Consider the following 20655-nt stretch of genomic DNA (forward strand, 5'->3'; position numbering starts at 1 on the left):
GGGCAGAGACCCTGACTCCAGCGATGTCACTTACTGGGCTGCTTGCTGCAGTTTGGATAGAATCACTGTTTTATCTGCTGTAGAAATGTAAGGAGACAAGACACTGTGGAAGCAGAACAGTGAGGAGGCGTGGCAGAGGGGAGGGGTGTGTCCATGGGGAGGGGGCGTGACAGAGGGGAGGAGTTTGATCAGGACTCTGGGGACAGGGAAACGAGCTGAGGAGAAAAACAGCGCGTATGCAAGTTCTGAGGTGATTCTGACGCCGAAGAGAGAGACGGGAGGAGCAACATCAGTGTCCGGAGCTCCTGTCAGGAAGAGAGGTGCCACGTATCCGCCCAGACTTCGATGGTCAAGACCCGAGTGATGCCAGTCAAGGTTCCCAGCCCAGATGTCGACGGTCAAGACCCGAGCGACGCCAGTCAAGGTTCCTCCCCCGGGTGACAGAACGGGAACAGGTTGTGGTGGCGCGGTTCTCAGACGTGTGCGCCAGTGACAGGACATCGCAGAAAGTGTCAGATCGGTGACCAGGAAGGGCACCCGAGACGGGCCGTTACCTCTGACAGGGACATATGGTACCGGGCACAGATAGAGAGAAAGACAGTAATCAGACAGGGTCCAGCAGATGCCAGAGCGGCATCGTGAAAGTGGATAGAGAGTTATAGGGGGAAACGGGCAGCGAGTTGTGATAGAAACATAGTCTTTTAAAGCTTTGGCAATACTATCCCTTGCCCAGTATAGTTAATGACCATCTAGTTCCCCTTCCCTCCAGTAGATCATTTTAGACTACCAGCCTCTGAATTCTAGTGTATTCTGATATTTTATTCTGTTATGTGATTTCCTGCTTATTTTGCTGTCAAAAGTAGTAAAATTGTTACCATATAATACATGTTTTACAATTAATATTAGTTGTTAAATAAAAGAAATATACTTTTGATCCGCCTGTGTCTCCGCTGCAGCATACTGTTTACCTGCATTATAGCTCTACCAGTGCTCTGTAAAACTCTGCCCACATCACTGATTGGCAGCTTTCTGTATACACTGTGCATAGGCAGAAAGTTGCCAATCAGTGGTGGGGGCGGGGTTATACAGAGTGCATGAATATGCAGGACTACCGGGCAGCAGGTTTACTAGTCCTGTAGTGATAATCCCCTGCTGATAAAACTGATTTTATCAGCCCAGTAAGTGACAGATCACTGGAATGAGGGTCTCTGCCCTTAATTTATGCTAATCTCAGACTGGGTGGCAAAACCATGTGACAGAGTTTTGAGTGTAAAATGAGAAGATTGTGTGCTAGTTCTGAAATGTTTTACATCACGTTTTTATTATAGTGTGATAATTTTCCGAATGCCTACAAAAAGAAGACGTGTACAAGATACGGATGATGCAGAGATTGATGAGAAGAAGGCATCTGGAGTTCAGAGGGGAAATGATACAGTGTCAAGCAAATACTTCCAGAGCATGAAAAAGCGCCTGTTATCTGACTTCTACCAGAAGCCCTGCTCCGACCTGGCAAAGTCTTTCCTGGGGCAGGTAACGTGGCATTTATTCACCAGTGATCATTATGTGGTGTTAGTGTCGTTATCTTATCTCTGGTAAGTTCTGTCATTTGCCGAAGATCCTCTCTTTGCTGCCATGAAAACTTGATGTGGCTCTACATAAAGCAAATGCCCAGGGCTGAATGTGTTAGATTATAGCACCTGGGGCACTTTTCCCCCAATTCATCATTGATCTCAATGGTTGGGTGATGTTACGAGGCAAAACTATTGAAATCATGGGATATTTATACCTCTGTTGCCAAGAACCCACGGAGCCATGTGTTACGTCTACTTGTTATGGGCTTGAGTTGTACGTGTGATGGTGTGCCATGTTTCGTCCCCTTCTAGGTGGTCAGATTTGTACATTGATCCGTCTGTTTTTCTCATTTCATGTCTGTAAAATATTAGCTGCAGACAGAATGGTGATTGTGTGGTTTGCCTCTCCTCAGATTTTGGTTCGCAGGCTCCCAGATGGGACAGAACTTCGTGGGAGGATCGTAGAAACAGAATCTTATCTAGGAGGGGAGGATGAAGCTTCACATTCAAGGGGAGGAAAAAGGACAGAAAGAAATGTAGCAATGTACATGAAGCCGGGGACCATATACGTCTACCAGATTTATGGCATGTATTTCTGTATGAACGTTTCCAGCCAGGGTGAGTTAAGCCTTTTAACTTTTACAGACAAGAAAACATAAATGGACACATGAGTTGTAGTTTTTTTATAATCTGCAACATGTAGCAAAAAAAATAGAAATAATTATGTTTGAAAAGTCGCAGATTTGAAATGTACTGTCACTGTCCGATCCATAGCATAGGTGATAGATGTGTGATCGCTGGGGCCACTGTTAGCAGCTCCACTGGATTACAGCTTAGCCCCCATTCTGGAGGAGTGTGAGTGGCGCAGTGGCATGCATATGCCGCTTCATTCAACGGCTTTGGGACTAATGAAGCAAATAATGCACTGTGCTTGGCTGCTGTTGTCAGTCCATAGACTACCAGCTGAAACATAAACTTCCAATTTTTTTGCCATTAATTGACATAAGGCTAATAATTAACTTCATAGGAACATTCATTCCCAACTATCAGCACATCTGTAAACACACTCTGAAGGAACAAAGTTCTTAACCTCTTACCAACATATGACGTACTGGTAGGTCATCTGCAGGCTGCCTGACTTTGGTGCGGGCTCACATGCCAACACGCATCTTTCCCTGCACATGATGGCTGATTTAATCAGCCATCATGTGCCTTTAACAGCTTCGGGTGGGGCAGAGCTCTGACAAAGGCATTTAACATGCACCAGTGGGGTGGGGGGGGATGTCATTGCATGTGCCCATCGGTTCGCCTTTGAGGTGATCGCGGGGCGCCGATGGTTTGCAATGACAGCCGAGGGTTTCCTGATGACCCTTTTACTTGTCATGCCGTTCCTCCTCCCGTGAAAGCCAGTGTTTAGCTGGCGTTCATAGGAGATTGCGATTTACTGTATACATAGCAGTGCATGTGTAGCTCAAACGATTAGACGATGGTAGCTCCAAGTTCCTTAAGGGGACTAACAAATCCAGTAAAAAGTGAACAAAAAATGTTTGTAAAAATCTGAAAAAAAAAACAAGTTCAAATAAAACAATTAAAAAATATATACATATTTGGTATCGCTGCGTTCGTAAAAGTCTGATCTATTAACATATAAAATTAATCCGTTTGGTAAGTGGCATAATGAGAAAATAAATCGAAACGCAAGAATTACGTTTTTTGGCCTCCGCAACATTGCAATAAAATGCAATAAGAGGCGATCAAAACATCGTATCTACCCCAAAGTGGTATCAGTAAAAACATCAGCTCGGGGTGCAAAAATAAGCCCTCACCCAGCCCCATATCCTGAAAACTGAAAACATTACAGGTCTTGGAAAATGACAACACAAGCAAAATATTTTATTTATTTATTTTTTTCAAATTTTTGTTGTTGTTTTTTTGCGCACTTGAAAAAAAAAAACCTAAAACTATGCATATTTGGTATCTGCGTAATCGTACTGACCTGGAGAATCATATTGTCAGGTCAATTTTACCATATAATGCACATGGTAAATAAAACGCCCAAAAAACAATTGTGAAATTTAACTTTTTTTGCAATTTCAACGCATTTGGAATTTTTTCCCGCTTTCCAGTGCATCACATAATAAAATGAATTGGTGTCATTCAAAAGTACAATGGAAAATCGGCCAGGGGGAGAAGGGGGTTTGTAACGGGTCTGGGAGGTGAAACCTCTGAGCAACTATACAAAGGGGCAGTCCTTGTAAGGAAGAGGGTGGCTCCCAGGGAAGGCGGGCAGGTAGTCACGGCAAGTGACAGGGACAGTCTCTGGGTAGAAGGGGCAGGAAGTCACGGCAAGTGACAAGGACAGTCTCTAGACAGGCGGTTGGTCACGGCAAGTGACAGCAGGGTAAGAGTCTCTAGACGGGCAGGTGGTCACGGCAAGTGACAGCAGGGAAAGAGTCTCTAGACGGGCAGGTGGTCACGGCAAGTGACAGCAGGGAAGAGTCTCTAGATAGGCTAGCAGGCAGGTAGCCGGTGAGCGCTCCCAGGTGAGCGGGCAAGAGTCTCTGGACAGGCAGGTGGTCACGGCAAGTGACGGCAGGGCCTCCAGGTAGGCTAGCAGGCAGGTAGCAGGTGAGCGCTCCCAGGTGAGCGGGCAAGAGTCTCTGGACAGGCAGGTGGTCACGGCAAGTGACGGCAGAGCCTCCAGGTAGGGGTAGCAGGCAGGTAGCAGGTGAGCGCTCCCAGGTGAGCGGGCAAGAGTCTCTGGACAGGCAGGTGGTCACAGCGAGTGATGGCTAAGCCTCCAGGTAGGCTAGCAGGCAGGTAGCAGGTGAGCGCTCCCAGGTGAGCGAGTAAGAGTCTCTGGACAGGCAGGCAGGTATCTGGCAGGTACTTCCTGTTCTGCAGGCGGACTGATCCATAGACAGACTGGCAGGTGCTGGTAGGCAGACTGTCGGACCACAGGATAGCAAGCAGATCTCAGGCAGGTATCAAGCAGGAATCTGGCTGGTGACTGGAAGGTATCTGGTAACGGGACCTGAGGGCTGAAGCAGAGTTGAAAGGCTTTGCAACAACATTGCTCGGGCACCTCCATTTTGGAGGAGGTGCCTTATATATGGTGAGGTCCTCCGGCCATTGGCCGGGGACTCCTTAGGACGGCGCGCGCGGCCCCTTTAAGAGAGGGGGAGCGCGCGCGCCCTAAGCACAGTGGCCGGGAAGCTGCGCGCGCTGCCAGCAGAGCGGGAGGAAGCCGCCGGGCACGGAGCGGAGAGGTGAGGGGAATGGCGTCCCTGTCTGGCAGGAGGCAGGGACACCGACGCTACAGTACCCCCCCCTTTAGGCCCCCCCTTTTTTAGGCCAGAGAGAAATTTATCAAGGATGAGCGGGGCATGGATGTTCTCCCGGGGCTCCCATGTTCTCTCCTCAGGACCAAACCCCTTCCAATCCACTAGAAAAAAGGTCTTTCCTCTTACCCTTTTGGTGGCCAGAATGTTCTCTACCCCAAACTCGTTTTCAGCGGAAACCGGAGCAGGAGGTGTACCTGTAGACTTGAAAAAAGAGTTAAGTACCACGGGTTTGAGTAGAGATACATGGAAGGAGTTAGGAATCCGCAAGTTGGCTGGGAGTTTCAATTTATAGGCCACCGGGTTGATTTGTTTGATAACTTCCAGTGGGCCGATGAACCGAGGCCCTAACTTGTAGGAAGGAATCTTGAGCCGGACATACTTGGACGAGAGCCAGACCTTATCTCCAGGACAGAATTGTGGTGGATCCAGACGTCTTTTGTCAGCCTGTTTTTTCATCCGCTCGGATGACTGAAGAAGTGCGGATCTGGTACTTTCCCAAATGGAGGAAAATTCGTTAACGAGAGATTCCGCAGCCGGATTGTCCACCGAGGTGGAGACGGGAAACAGGATCCGAGGATGCTGACCGAAGACTACAAAAAACGGGGATTTGGAGGAAGATTCGCTCTCGTGATTATTGTAAGAAAATTCGGCCCACGGTAAAAGATCCACCCAGTCGGAATGGTGAGCATTAACGAAGTGCCGGAGGTAACTGGTTAAAATTTGGTTGATCCGTTCTGCTTGGCCATTGGACTGTGGGTGATATGCAGAAGAAAAGTCCAAGGTGACCCCCAGCAGTTTACACATGGCTCGCCAAAAATGAGAGGTGAACTGAACCCCTCGGTCGGATACGATGTGGAGAGAAAGACCGTGTAGACGGAAGACATGATGGATAAAGTCTTTAGCTAACTCTGATGCAGACGGGAGACCCGGCAGGGGAATAAAGTGAGCCATTTTGGAAAAGCGGTCAGCGACCACCCATATGACCGTACAACCGGCAGAGACAGGGAGGTCCGTTATAAAGTCCATAGCTATATGCTGCCACGGGGCAGCAGGTACAGGAAGAGGAAGGAGACGGCCGGCTGGCAGATGTCTTGGAACCTTGTTGCGGGCGCAGGACACACAGGCTGAAACAAAGTCTATTACGTCCTTGTGCAGGGTAGGCCACCAGTAATGCCGGGAAATAAGCTGGAGGGTCTTTTTCTGACCAGCGTGGCCAGCTAGCTTGGACGAGTGTCCCCAGTGTAGAACCTTCTCACGATCAGGAACAGTTACGAATGTCGTACCGGGTGGAAGACTATTTAGATTCACGGGGGCCACCTGCATTACTTTGGAGGGGTCGATGATGTGTTTAGGCTCCTCCTCAAGATCAGAGACCAAAAAGGATCGGGATAAGGCATCAGCTTTGATGTTTTTGTCAGCCGGGCGAAAATGTAGAATGAAATTAAAGCGGGCGAAGAACAAGGACCACCGGGCTTGGCGCGGGTTAAGTCTCTGGGCACTCTGGAGGTAAGCCAAGTTCTTGTGGTCTGTGTAAATTATTACCGGGTGAAGAGCCCCCTCGAGCAGGTAACGCCACTCCTCCAGTGCCAGCTTAATGGCCAACAATTCTCTGTCTCCTATAGAATAGTTGTGCTCAGATGAGGAGAAGAGTTTGGAGAAGAAGCCACAGGTTACCATTCTTCCGGAAGACGACTTTTGGGTAAGTACTGCTCCGGCTCCGGAGGAGGAAGCGTCGACTTCTAGAAAGAATTGTTTGTTGCCGTCCGGACGATGCAGCACAGGGGCGGAGGAAAAAGCTTGTTTTAAAGAAAGGAAGGCCTCCTCTGCTTCGGGCGGCCATTCTCTGGGATTAGTGCCCTTACGGGTGAGCGCCGAGATAGGGGCAGTTCGGGAAGAGAAATGCGGAATGAAGAGGCGGTAGTAGTTGGCGAAGCCCAGGAACCGCTGAATAGCCTTCAACCCCTCTGGTCGGGGCCACTTCTCGATGGCAGACAGTTTCTCAGGGTCCATTTGTAGGCCGGCCTGAGAGATTATGTAGCCCAGAAACGGAAGCGAGGTCTGCTCAAAGAGGCACTTCTCATATTTAGCGTAGAGGTGGTTCTGCCTGAGCCTGAGCAGGACCTGACGAACGTCCCTCCGGTGAGTGAGAAGATCCGGAGAGAAGACCAAGATGTCGTCCAGGTACACCACCACGCAGGAGTAGAGAAGGTCACGGAAGATGTCATTGACCAACTCTTGAAAGACGGCGGGAGCGTTACAGAGACCGAAGGGCATTACAAGATATTCATAGTGGCCATCCCGGGTGTTGAATGCCGTCTTCCATTCATCCTCCTGACGGATACGGACCAGATTATACGCCCCACGGAGGTCCAGCTTGGTGAAGATTCTAGCCCCCCTCAGACGGTCAAATAATTCAGGAATGAGCGGAAGGGGGTATTTATTCTTCACTGTGATCTGGTTAAGGCCTCTATAGTCTATACAGGGACAGAGTGAGCCGTCCTTCTTTTTGACGAAGAAAAAGCCTGCTCCCGCCGGGGAGGTAGATTTCCGAATAAATCCCCAGGCCAGATTCTCCTCAATATAGTCAGACATGGACCGGGTCTCAGCAGCGGACAAAGGATAAATACGCCCACGGGGAGGAGTAGCGCCGGGCATCAGGTCAATTGGGCAGTCGTATGGTCTATGAGGGGGTAATGTCTCTGCTTCTTTTTTATTAAAGACGTCCGCAAAAGACCAATAGGGAGCCGGTAGGCCGGGTAGATTGGCTGGGGTAGGAGAAGGACGAGCAGGATGAACGGGAACTAAACAAGTCTTATAGCAGTCCTGTCCCCAGCGAAGAACTTCTCCGGTCTGCCAATCAAGCACGGGTGCGTGTTTCTGGAGCCAAGGTAGGCCTAGCAAGAGGGCGTGAGAGAGCCCAGGCAGAACATGGAAGCAGATGCTCTCAGAGTGCAGGATTCCCACCTGCAGAGTTATGGATTCGGTGATGAGTTGGATGGGATGTGGTAAGAGGCCCCCATCCACGGCGGCGACAGATAAGGGTACAGCCAGAGGTTTGGTGGGAATGCGGTATTTCTCTACCAGGGACTGAGAAGTGAGATTTCCGGCAGCTCCAGAGTCAAGTTGAGCCAGTTCAAAATAATGGTTCTCCCCGCAGATGATAGAGACTGATAGCATTAGAGATGGAGAGGGTTTATTTCTGTCTAGGGTGACCTCTCTGAGCGATCCTAGACACAGGCGTCTCCCGACCTCTCCGGGCAGGAACGGATCCGGTGCTCCTTACTGCCACAGTAGAAGCAGCTCCCCTCGGCACGGCGTAATTCCTGACGGGTCTTGACCATCTTGGTCTGGTCGACCTGCATAGGCTCGGGTGAGTGCGCCGGAGGAGTAACGGAGGAAGTGACGGCTCTGGAAGGTAGGGGCAAGGCGTGGAAACCTCCTCTCACGGGTGACCTCTTTGGTGCGCTCCTGGAACCGGATGTCAATCCGGGTGGCAAGTGTAATCAAGTCGTCGAAAGTGGAAGGAATGTCCCGACCGGCGAGTTCATCTTTAATACGGCCGGACAGACCCTCCCAGAAGACGGACACCAGGGCGTCGTTATCCCAGGCAAGCTCCGAAGCAAGGGTACGGAACCGTATGGCATATTGGCCCACGGTGAGACTTCCTTGGCGGAGGCGTAGCAGAGATGAGGCGGATGAGGTCCTCCGTCCTGGTTCGTCGAAGACCTTCCGGAAAGCCGAGAGAAAGGCTGGCAGTTCGGACACCAGGGGGTCTCCTCTCTCCCATAGAGGATTTAGCCAAGCCAGTGCCTCCCCCGTGAGATGGGACATGATGAAGGCTACTTTGGCTCGGTCGGTGGAAAACTGATGTGCCAACAGTTCGAAGTGCAGAGTGCACAGGTTAATGAAGCCCCGTGCCTGACCGGGATCTCCGCCAAAACGAGGCGGGGCGGTGAGGCGGGGACCGGGAAGAGATGCCATGGAATTGATGGGCAGCGGCGCTGCCGGGGTAGGAGTCGTGCGACTGGAAGCCGATCCCGAAGATGTAGACAGTGTGTCCAGGCGGGAGTTAACACTACGCAGGTGGCTCAGGATGGACTCCTGTTGGGACCTCTGACAGGACAGTTCATGGCATAGGTCCGAGAACGAGGGAGCTTGGGTGCCACCGGGTTTCATGGCCCGAGCAAACGTTAACGGGTCTGGGAGGTGGAACCTCTGAGCAACTATACAAAGGGGCAGTCCTTGTAAGGAAGCGGGTGGCTCCCAGGGAAGGCGGGCAGGTAGTCACGACAAGTGACAGGGACAGTCTCTAGACAGGCGGTTGGTCACGGCAAGTGACAGCAGGGTAAGAGTCTCTAGACGGGCAGGTGGTCACGGCAAGTGACAGCAGGGAAGAGTCTCTAGATAGGCTAGCAGGCAGGTAGCCGGTGAGCGCTCCCAGGTGAGCGGGCAAGAGTCTCTGGACAGGCAGGTGGTCACGGCAAGTGACGGCAGGGCCTCCAGGTAGGCTAGCAGGCAGGTAGCAGGTGAGCGCTCCCAGGTGAGCGGGCAAGAGTCTCTGGACAGGCAGGTCGTCACAGCGAGTGACGGCTAAGCCTCCAGGTAGGCTAGCAGGCAGGTAGCAGGTGAGCGCTCCCAGGTGAGCGAGTAAGAGTCTGTGGACAGGCAGGCAGGTGTCTGGCAGGTACTTCCTGGTCCGCAGGCGGACTGATCCATAGACAGACTGGCAGGTGCTGGTAGGCAGACTGTCGGACCACAGGATAGCAAGCAGGTAAGCAGATCTCAGGCAGGTATCAGGCAGGAATCTGGCTGGTGACTGGCAGGTAACTGGTAACGGGACCTGAGGGCTGAAGCAGAGTTGAAAGGCTTTGCAACAACATTGCTCGGGCACCTCCATTTTGGAGGAGGTGCCTTATATATGGTGAGGTCCTCCGGCCATTGGCCGGGGACTCCTTAGAACGGCGCGCGTGGCCCCTTTAAGAGAGGGAGCGCGCGTGCCCTAAGCACAGAGGCCGGGAAGCAGCGCGCGCTGCCAGCAGAGCGGGAGGAAGCCGCCGGGCACGGAGCGGAGAGGTGAGGGGAACGGCGTCCCTGTCTGGCAGGAGGCAGGGACGCCGACGCTACTGGGTTCAAAGAGTTTTCCGGGCACACATGTTATTAAAACATTGTAAAGGCTATGACAAATTAAGAAACTTCATAATTTACTAGCTGTAAAAATTCTGCTCTGTTCCTGAACTATTGCATGTGGTGATGTGACCTTCAGCTCATTACTTACGACATTCTGTTCAGAGCGCAGAGATTTCCAGTCTGTGTTTGAATGGCTCAGTGAGCAGCTCTGCAGTGAGCTCTGAATGGTGATGTCGTGGGGGTGTGGCCTCGGCAAGCTTACAGTGACTGGAGGTATGTATGTACAGGGAGGGAGAGCACAGAACAAGTAATCTTATCAAATTGTGACTTTGGCCAAAGGAGATGGAATGGGGCATTTTAGATTCTAGATCACATTAAAATAAATGAATTAATAATATGAGTGATTGCTCCCCTGCAGTATACTGATCCTGTCTGGGGCGGGTGTCAGCACAGATAACATTATTTGCTGTAGGAGAGTGTCAGAATAGTACATTCTACGTAAAGTCCCCTGAGGAAGGACACAAACGAAACGCGCGTTGGGGTGAGCTGTCCGCATACATAGCAGGAGCACAAGCTGAGCCAGCGTCTTAAGCCCTTACTTTGATATAAGGTAATATCTCCACATACTTTGTTGCAACTTAGTTATACACCATTGATTCATCCTGGCATACTTAGACCTACCAGGTTTTTACACTTAACCTTTGTACTTTCCACATATATATTCTTAACACAGTTGCCAACAATACTCCTTGGTGTCTTTTACTTATTGGATGAGCTATTTAGTCTCCTTATATATATATTGACACCTTTATACCTTTATGTACTAGAACTGATTCTGGGTTTTTGTATAACGCTTTGGCTCTATTTTTTGTACTAGAACTGATTTTGTTTCTGTATTACTCTTCTGCTCTATTTACTATATACCTTTTCACTTATGCTATGTAGTGGATGCTCTTTCTGTGCCACCACATATTATGTTTTAATGTTTCAATAAAGATTCCTTTTTTTAAATATGGCCGGTTTGTCGGATAATTATGATCGGATTTTGTAGTATACTGATCCTGTCTGGGGCGGGTGTCAACACAGATAACATTATTTGCTGTAGGAGAGTGTCAGAATAGTACATTCTACGTAAAGTGGGAGGAATTTTAGAAAGGAGAAACTGTTCAGCAATTTATATATCTTGAGACTATGTAGGAGTCTCAAGATGGGGCTTTGCAAGTGTAGTGGGTGGGCACTGAAGGTGGGAGCTGTGGAACAGATACAGCACTGTCACTTGGTATATCTATCTAGCTGCAGGAAGTTCAGGATGTAAACAGTAACCGACCACAAAGAGGGCTGAAGAGGAGCCAAAGAAATAAAAAAAAGGTAACGTAGTGGTTTAGGGACTTGTTACAGGGACAGCCATATTGTTTGTTTATGGCTGTATAACTCCTATTGAAAGCTGGCTTAACCCCTTTCCGACCTTGTCAGTAATAGTATGTAGCTGTTCCCTGGGACTTATGGACCAGCTACGTATTATTATGCGTGCTGCGAAAGCGCCCGCACACAAGTGGTGCGGGGCGATCGCGCCGGCTGTCAGCTGATTGTTACAGCTGACACCCGGTGCTATGTGCAGGGAGCGGTCCCGCACCGCTCCCGGCACATTAACCCCCCGCAAGGGCAAGGGGAGAGGTGATCGTTATACTCACCTCTCCTGCCGGCGTCCAGCGATGTCTGTGGCGGCTTCCGGATGTTGCCATGACGACCCGATGTCGTCATGATAACATCCGGGTCTCCAGGAGGCAGGACGTTACTTTGGTCATGCGCAGTGCGCGACCAAAGTAATGTCTCCCCTGTGTGCAGCGCTGACAGGCTGCATGGCATAGGGAGCTGCTGCTCTCTATGCCATGCAGCCGATCAGGCTGCAAAAAGTGAAAGCCCCATAATGGGACAATGTGTAAGAGTAAGAAGTGAAAAAAATAGTTTAAAAAAAATGAAAAAAATAATCCCCAAAAAATAAAAATATATTGAACCCATAATATTTATTTATTATGAAAAAAAACAAAACAATAAAAGTACACATATTTGGTATCGCCGCGTCCGGAACGACCTGACCTATAAAACTGTCCCACTAGTTAACCCCTTTAGTGAGCATGGTAAAAAAAAAAAAAGCAAAAAACCATGCTTTATCATCATACCGCCAAACAAAAAATGGAATAACACGCAATCAAAAAGACGAATATAAATAAAAATTGTACCGCTGAAAACGTCATCTTGTCCCGCAAAAAACAAGCTGCCACAGAACTCTGTCATCTGAAAAAAAAATAAGTTTTAGCTCTCAGAATAAAGCGATACAAAAAAATTATTTTTTCTAGAAAATCGTTTTTATTGTGTAAAAGTGCCAAAACATAAAAAACCTATATAAATGCGGTACCGCTGTAAACGTACTGATCCGAAGAATAACGCAGCATTATCAATTTTACCACAGGCAGAACGGCATAAAAAAAAAAATTCCTGAATTGTTGGTTTTTGTTTATTCTGCCCCCCAAAAATTAGAATAGAAAGCGATCAAAAAATGTCACGTGCCCGAAAATGGTACCAATAAAAACGTCAACTTGTCCCGCAAAAAACAAACCATCACATGACTCTGTCGGCCAAAATATGGAAAAATTATAGCTCTCAAAATATGGTAATACAAAAACTAGTCTTTGCAAAAAAAGCGTCTTTTAGTGTGTGACGGCTGTCAGTCATAAAAACCTGATATGAATCTGGTATCTCTGTAATCGCACCTACCCAAAGAATAAAGTCGTCTAATCACTTATACCACACGAGGAACGGTGTAAAAAAATAAACTCTAGGGTTAGGGTTGTGCTAGGGTTAGGGTTGTGCTAGGGTTAGGGTTGTGCTAGGGTTAGGGTTGTGCTAGGGTTAGGGTTGTGCTAGGGTTAGGATTGTGCTAGGGTTAGGATTGTGCTAGGGTTAGGATTGTGCTAGGGTTAGGATTGTGCTAGGGTTAGGATTGTGCTAGGGTTAGGATTGTGCTAGGGTTAGGATTGTGCTAGGGTTAGGATTGTGCTAGGGTTAGGATTGTGCTAGGGTTAGGATTGTGCTAGGGTTAGGGTTGTGCTAGGGTTGGGCTAGGGTTAGGGTTGGGCTAGGGTTAGGGTTGTGCTAGGGTTAGGGTTGGAGTTAGGGTAGGGTTAGGGTTGGGCTAGGGTTAGGGTTGGAGTTAGGGTTGGGCTAGGGTTAGGGTTGGGCTAGGGTTAGGGTTGTGCTAGGGTTAGGGTTGGAGTTAGGGTTGGGCTAGGGTTAGGGTTGAACTAGGGTTAGGGTTGGGGCTAGAGTTGTATTAGAGTTGGGGTTGGGATTTTTTCAAAAGTAAGGAAAAAAAAAATGATGACAATATGGCTACCAGTGTTGAGCGCAAGTGCTCGCTACTTGAGTTTGCATCGGGTGTTCGGGTATGCACTGAGCATCACGGGTGTTCGAGTGACATGCTCGAGTCTCTGCCCCATATGCTTCATGGCCAAAAAAAACGTTGCTGGGATCGCCTGCCATGCATGAGCGATCCCCGCATGTTTTTTTTGGGTGTCTAACAACTGTGAAACATGCGGGGCAGGGACTCGAGCATGTCACTCGAGCACCCGCGATACTTGGCGCATACCTGAGTACCCGATGCAAACGCAAGTAGCGAGCACTTGCACTCAAGACTAATGACAACTTATTCAATATGATGACCTAATGTTATCAAATTCTGTTGTACCTTTATATAAGTTCCCTGAGGGGTCTAGTTTAAAAAATGGTGTCACTTGGGGGGGTTTCCACTGTTTAGGCACATCAGGGGCTCTCCAAACGCAACATGGCGTCCGCTAATTATTCAAGCAAATTTTACATTCAAAAAGTCAAATGGCGCTCCTTGCCTTCTGAGCCCTGCCGTGCGCCCAAACAGTGTTTTTTCCCCACGTATGGGGTATCTGCGTGCTCAGGGGAAATTGCTCAACAAATTTTGGGGTCCATTTTTTCCTGTTACCCTTGCAAAAATAAAAAAATTGGGGTCTAAAGAAATATTTTTGTGAAAAAAGTTAAATGTTCATTTTTTTCTTCCCCATTACAAAAATTCCTGTAAAGCACGTGAAGGGTTAATAAACTTCTTGAATGTGGTTTTGAGCACCTTGAGGGGTGCAGTTTTTAGAATGGTGTCACTTTTGGGTATTTTCTGTCATAAAGGCCCCTCAAAGTCTCTTCAAATGTGATGTGGTCCCTAAAAAAAAATGGTTTTGTAAATTTTGTTGGAAAAATGAGAAATCTTTTAACCCTTATAGTGCACTAATAAAAAAAAATTTTGTTTCCAAAATTGTGCTGATGTAAAGTAGACATGTGGGAAATGTTATTTATTAAGTATTTTGTGTGACATATCTCTCTGATTTAATGGAATAAAAATTCAAATTTTGAAAATTGTGAAATTTTCAAAATTTTCGCCAAATTTCCATTTTTTTCACAAATAAACGCAAGTGATATCAAAGAAATTTTACCACAATCATGAAGTACAATATGTCACGAAAAAACAATCTCAGAATCAGGGGGATCCGTTGAAGCGTTCCAGAGTAATTACTTCATAAAGTGACAGTGGTCAGAATTGTAAAAATTGGCCTGGTCATTAACGTGCAAAACACCCTGGGGGGTAAAGGGGTTAAAAATCAATATTATTGGAAGTCAATGATATCCTCGTTCTATATGCATAGAATATCATGACAATGATCATTCTGTGTAGGTATAATTGTGGTCAGCCTATCTAAACAGGCCATGAAATGGGCGTGGTCAGCACGTGTAAACCCAGCATTGCTGTAGAACATTTTGAGTGAATAAGAGGGTGATTCAATTCATATTATTAAACATTCTAAACAAATGGGCAGAAACAATATTAATAATAATAATCTTTTTATTTTATATAGCACCAACATATTCCGCAACACTTGGGCTATGTGCCAACGATGCAGAAATGCTCAGGATTTTTTCCTGTGCATTTCTGCATCTCCCTGGCAGAAAAAAACGCATGCGGATTGTACATGCGGATTTTACATGCTTTTTTTCAGCCAGGGACAAGAGGATGTGAAGTGTTTTGATCATGCGATTTCGTATGCGGGTTGTCAAGCGCTTTCCAAGCGATTTTAGCATCACTTGGAAAACTTCTTGACAACTTGGTCACACTATATAAATCCATGCAACCGGCATGGATTTTATATAGTGTGACCAAGTTAGTTAAAAAAAAAAAAAAAAAAAAACCCATTATACTCACCTTCTGATGACCCCCTATCTCCTTCTCCGGTCTTCCCGGTGGCTCGCAATGGTCTAAAAGGAACTTCCATGACGTCATTTAGTCATGTGACAGGTCACGCGACTGCCGACATCAGCAGTCACGTGACCCGTCACATGACTAAATGACATCATGGAAGGTCCTTTGAGACCATCGCGAGCCGCCAGGGAGCCAGGACGCATCACTAAGGAGACCGGGGGCCATCAGAAGGTAAGTATACTGTTTTTTTTTTTTATGTTCAATTATTTTTTTTACAGGTTCTATGGTACTCGGGTCTGGATGAGAGTCTCCTCTTCTCCAGACCTGGGTACCATCCGCACATTGAATCGCTTAATATCCGCATGTGCGCATGTAGTGATGCGGATATTAAGCGATTCAATGCAAGTCAATGGCGGCATAAACGCTGCGCTTCCGCAAAATAATTGGTAGTGCTGCAGATTTTTCCGCGATGATAATCCGCAGCGGAAATTTCCGCAGCATGTGCACAGCACATGCGGATCATCATTGGGGGAACATGGCAGACCTTCTACCAAGCGTTTTTTAAGCGTTTCTGCAGCGGAATTGCCGCTGCGGAAACGCTTAAAAAACGCATTGTGGGCACACAGCCTTAGAGCTCACGCCAGAGCTGCTCACTGATCCATTGAAAGCACAGACTGGAAATCTATGCTCTGAACAAAATGTCGCAAGAAGTAATGAGCTGAAGGTCACATCACCACATGCAATAGTTCAGGAACAGAGCAGAATTATGAAGTTTCTTAATTTGTCATAGCCTTTATAATGTTTTAATAACCTGTGTGCCCGGAAAACTCTTTTAACCCCCTTCTCCCCCTGGGCGATTTTCCGTTGTTCTTTTGAATGACACCATTCATTTTATCATGTGATGCACTAGAAAGCGTAAAACACTTAATTACCATAATAAAGAATTCTGGCGTAAAAAGCTCTGCAAAGTTGCACAATTTCGGCTCGAATGGATGCTGCATTCACTCCATTTTCGGCCAGCTTTGATAAATGGGCAGAGCTATAGCAGGATGGGGGGTGTCGCAACCGCTGCTCGTCAAATTCATTACAAGCGGCGACGTTGGCTACGCCACAAATCTTACTCCAGCAGTGACTAGAGAAGAAATTGTGGTGAGGTGTATGCAAAGATGCACGCCACTCATCCCATGCTTATGATTCATGAAGAGGTGTATGCATATACACACAGTTTTGCTACATACACACACAGTTCTGCTACAGCCACCAACACAGCAATGTTGCACATAAACAGCCCAGCTACATCAACTCACAGTTCAGCTACTTCATCAAAACACTCACACGGCTCAGCTATAACACATTCAACTCGGCTACATAAGCTCAGCTAAATCATCAAAACAATACACACATTCACATACGCTATTCATTACGACCGCCTGAAGTTCCTTCTAAGCATGTGACTGATCACATGACTTGATAGATCTCTAAGCTACTTCGGTGAAAGATTCTTCAGCTACTAAGGATGTGTAACATCCATGCAGGACCTGGTAGGTTTCTTTCCTGCTTTGCACCGGTCACATTAGATCAGTGCTGGGCAGGAGAGGAAAGAGCAGTTCTTTCAGCAATCGGGAAGGACGCGGTGTCAGTGTTCTCCTTGATCATAGGAAGTTTCCTCTGGACTATAAGACACACACTTTTTAGCAAGATTTTTTTTCTTGCTAAATAGTGCGTCATATAGTCTAAAAACACATTATACCCCTGGTTCTTATACAAGCAAATACTTTAACATTGTCATAGCCTCCAAACAGTCAGAATTTTGGTTTCTGGACAGCAGGCGCCTGCATACTTTTCATTTTCTGGATAAGAAAACACTGCTGGCTGTGGTTTAATATATAGAGGGTCACTGTAAAACAATGTATACTGTGTAGTGTATTTATTTTTTAAATGAGCATATACCTCCTAAGGGCTCTTTCACATGTCAGTGTGTCCGGTACGTGTGGTGACAGTTTCCACACGTACTGGAGACCCTGACACACGTAGACTCATTCAAATCTATGGGTCTGTGCACATGTCAGTGTGTTTCCACGGACCGTGTGTCTGTGGGCAAAACACACTGACATGTCCGTTTTTTACACTCTGCACGGCACGTAAAATGTCTCACGCTGGACACACACAGATGACATCCGTGTGTCATAAGTGTGACACATACCGGCGACTGGGAATTGGTGTACAGTTAGCGCTGTTCCCAAGCACCGGGTGCTGAACGCTGCCCTCATCATTGTCCCTTGCTCGCGCTGTGGTCAGCATGAGCAAGGGACAATGTTGGGAGTAGTAGTCTGCTCCCGCAGTGTCCATGTGTAAAAATAAGAATAAAATAATGAAATACTTATACTCAGCTGTCCCGAGAGGTCCCCCACTGTAATCCTCTGACCGCTGACGCCGGGGAGAATGAGCCTCTCCAATGAGCAGGGCCCTGCACTGAACGAAGCTCACTGAGTGTCAGGACACCGCTCCTGAGCTCAGTGCAGCTCCGGGGCCAATGCGGGTTGATAAAGTTTGCACAAAATTAACAATGTTTTATTTTATGTCTTTTACCTTTATCGTGCATTTTTAGAACGAAAAGTCACATGGTGCTTCAAAATATAGCACATTAGTCTTCAACTGTGCAAAAATAAAATAGAAAACATTTTGTACTCCATAAAACGTGCTCAAAAATTTTGTGAAATGACGCAAATGATGAATTAGGCTAAAATATCTGACTAACCAAAACCACGCCGGTAATGCCGAATACAAAAAAAGACAATAATGAATCAGACCATTGTGCACCAAATAGCTGGCCTACAAGCCAAGTTTATAAAATACAGAATCCTTTTTCTTGAAATGAGTTCATGGGCAGTTCACATGATTTTCTTTCTGTTTGGAAAAGCCATGCAGATCTTCATCTTAATGAAATTGTAAATTTGTGCCTGCAGGAGATGGAGCGGCTGTCCTTCTGCGCTCCATAGAGCCAATTGAAGGCCTTGATACAATGAGAAAGTTTCGAAATGTCAAAAGAAATGTACAGAAGCCACTAAAGGATAAAGAGCTTTGTAACGGACCCTCAAAACTTTGTCAGGCATTTGCCATTGAAAAGAGTTTTGACCGACAAGACCTTGCAAACAACTTGAGCACGTGGCTGGAAGATGGACCAGAAATTCTGGAAGAGGACATTGTGTCTTGTGCACGGATAGGAATTGGTAATGCTGGAGAATGGACTCGGAAGCCTCTACGTTTTTATATTAAAGGCAACAAGTTTGTCAGTGTGCGGGACAAAACTGCAGAAACTGCTGTCAATACATAATATGTATGGGAAGAGTCATTGGAAGGAATAATGACACTATATACAGAACAGTAAGGCCACAAAATACTAGCCAAAAGGAGACACCAGTGCTTCACAAGTTCTGATCTGTATAAACAGTATGATTGATTTTATGTTGTACAGTTTTCATATTAATTAAAGAAGGCTTTTCATTGTATTTTTTCATTTAAACTGAGTACCTCCTCCAATTGGCGCTGCTCCTCAGATCCTGGAACAGTTTTTTTTCTATGCCCCTCTGTTCCAAAGTTATGCTACCCCGGTAATAAATATGCAAATTTTCTTTTCAACAAACTGAGTGTTTACAACAGAACCTCGTTGGGGACGTTGGCCTTTTCTCCTCTTAAATGTCCATTCAAAACACGCTGCACCATAAAGGGGTAAAAGCAATTGGCCACACAGAAAGTCACCACTGCAGCTTGGTGTTCTCCTGAGACTAGATTTGCTGAGAACTTTGCAATTGCTGCATCCTTTTCTGCTATTGGAGAAAAGCAAAACATTCTGAGCCAGACTGCAGCAGTGATCTTCTCTATGGGCGTTTGCTTTTTCGCCTCTGTCACCTCCATGTTTTTATTGGTCAGCATCATAGGGGAGCAAAAGAAAACGCCTGCTGAAGTTCTGTGGTATAGGCTCCATTGTTAAAGGGAAAATTTGCATTTTAATTGCATAATGTGGAGCACAAGAGTACAAAAAAAGAAAAACTTTTCCAGAATCAGTGGAGCATTGCCCTTTGGAGGAGAGATGCAGCTTAAATGAAAAAAATCCAGTGAAAGGTCGTCATATTGATGGCTCTGAGCAGAAGTATGGTTAGTCATTGGGTTTATGCAGTGCTATCTCTGGAATCTGAGGTGTCAGATTGTCTCAGGCCCATCAAGTAAACGCTAATGATATATGTACACAATGTATTTTAGATGCTAGTGTACCTGCTGAGTTTTTGAAGCAAAAGAAGCTTCCTGAAAAATTGGTGTTTTTCCTCCATTCTCTTCTTTGTCATCTATTTGGTAGTTTTTGCAGTGTCTGCCAGCGTTTTTTTTTAACTGTATATATAAAGTAGCCAGTAACTCTTAAATGGAAGCCAACTGAAGAATGATCAGGTCACTTCTTTTAGCCACTTCACTTCTTTCAAAGCCTGAAGCGGTTAAAAAAAGCTCAAACAGATGGAACATATACACAGCAAGTCGTTTTGACATTGCAGTACATACATTCAATCTTATTAGCATTTTTTCAGGCAGGGATTCAGGCTGAATGTGCACATTCCCTAAAAGGGTTTTCCAGGTTATGTAAAAATGTGCTCAAAGGAATGACGATAAAATTACTAAAGCTGTATTCACCCATTTAAACCCCACAACAATTCAGTAGTGCATTTCCCATCCTCCTCTCCAGGCTTGTGTTTACCTGGCTGCAGCAACGATGTTTGGTAGACCCCACTTGCCTGCTGCAGCCAATCACTGGTTTCGGCAATTTATGGCAAGAAAACATTGGGATGCCCCTTGGACATTTAGCATCCTTCTCCCTTTCCTCTTATGAGCACAATAACAGTGTATGAATCTAATTATCGTGTAATCAGTTTATTGTATTTTTATGATGATTTTCTCCTCTGTAGACACTTATCCCTCAGCATTGCCTATAGGTATAGAATTACTGTAAAATATAAAACTTTGATAAATTCTAAATTTGGATTCTGTCTTCCTGTTGGAAGTATAGGCCGGCAGAGCAAAACAAGAAGAAAGTGGCAATGAACAGGGAGTTGTCATTGTCTCCCTGTAAGTAAAGTATAAATGTATCCAATGTTTCCTTACTTTGACTTTGGACCACCAAAATTGGGCCTTTGAGTATTGTTTGTTAAAAAAATATAAAAAAGGCTGCTGACTTGATAGAATTAGTAAAGTGATTTTCTCAATATTTTGTACTTGGATGTGTGGATGCAGAGGTTGGAATTAAGATAAAACTAGTTGTTTTTATGTGGGATTGTTTCAGTCTTCCATAGAT

At 46.3% G+C, this 20655-nt stretch overlaps 1 protein-coding gene across 7 annotated transcripts in view; it reads left to right on the top strand.

The window, feature by feature from the left end:
• The window catches only part of MPG (N-methylpurine DNA glycosylase), a 35354-nt gene extending 15015 nt beyond the window's left edge, over nucleotides 1-20339 (top strand). For all 7 annotated transcript variants that reach the window (XM_073647922.1, XM_073647926.1, XM_073647927.1 and 4 more), the window contains 3 exons: nucleotides 1329-1530; nucleotides 1985-2189; nucleotides 18284-20339. In XM_073647922.1, coding sequence (XP_073504023.1) covers nucleotides 1345-1530; nucleotides 1985-2189; nucleotides 18284-18651 — 759 coding nt within the window. In that variant the 5' untranslated portion in view covers nucleotides 1329-1344 and the 3' untranslated portion in view covers nucleotides 18652-20339. The remainder of the gene's footprint in view (nucleotides 1-1328; nucleotides 1531-1984; nucleotides 2190-18283) is intronic.
• The last annotated feature ends 316 nt before the right edge of the window (nucleotides 20340-20655 follow it).

Source organism: Phyllobates terribilis, unplaced genomic scaffold (genome assembly GCF_046119375.1).
Source record: "Phyllobates terribilis strain yellow unplaced genomic scaffold, ASM4611937v1 Scaffold_9__5_contigs__length_417890890, whole genome shotgun sequence".
NCBI lineage: Eukaryota > Metazoa > Chordata > Amphibia > Anura > Dendrobatidae > Phyllobates > Phyllobates terribilis.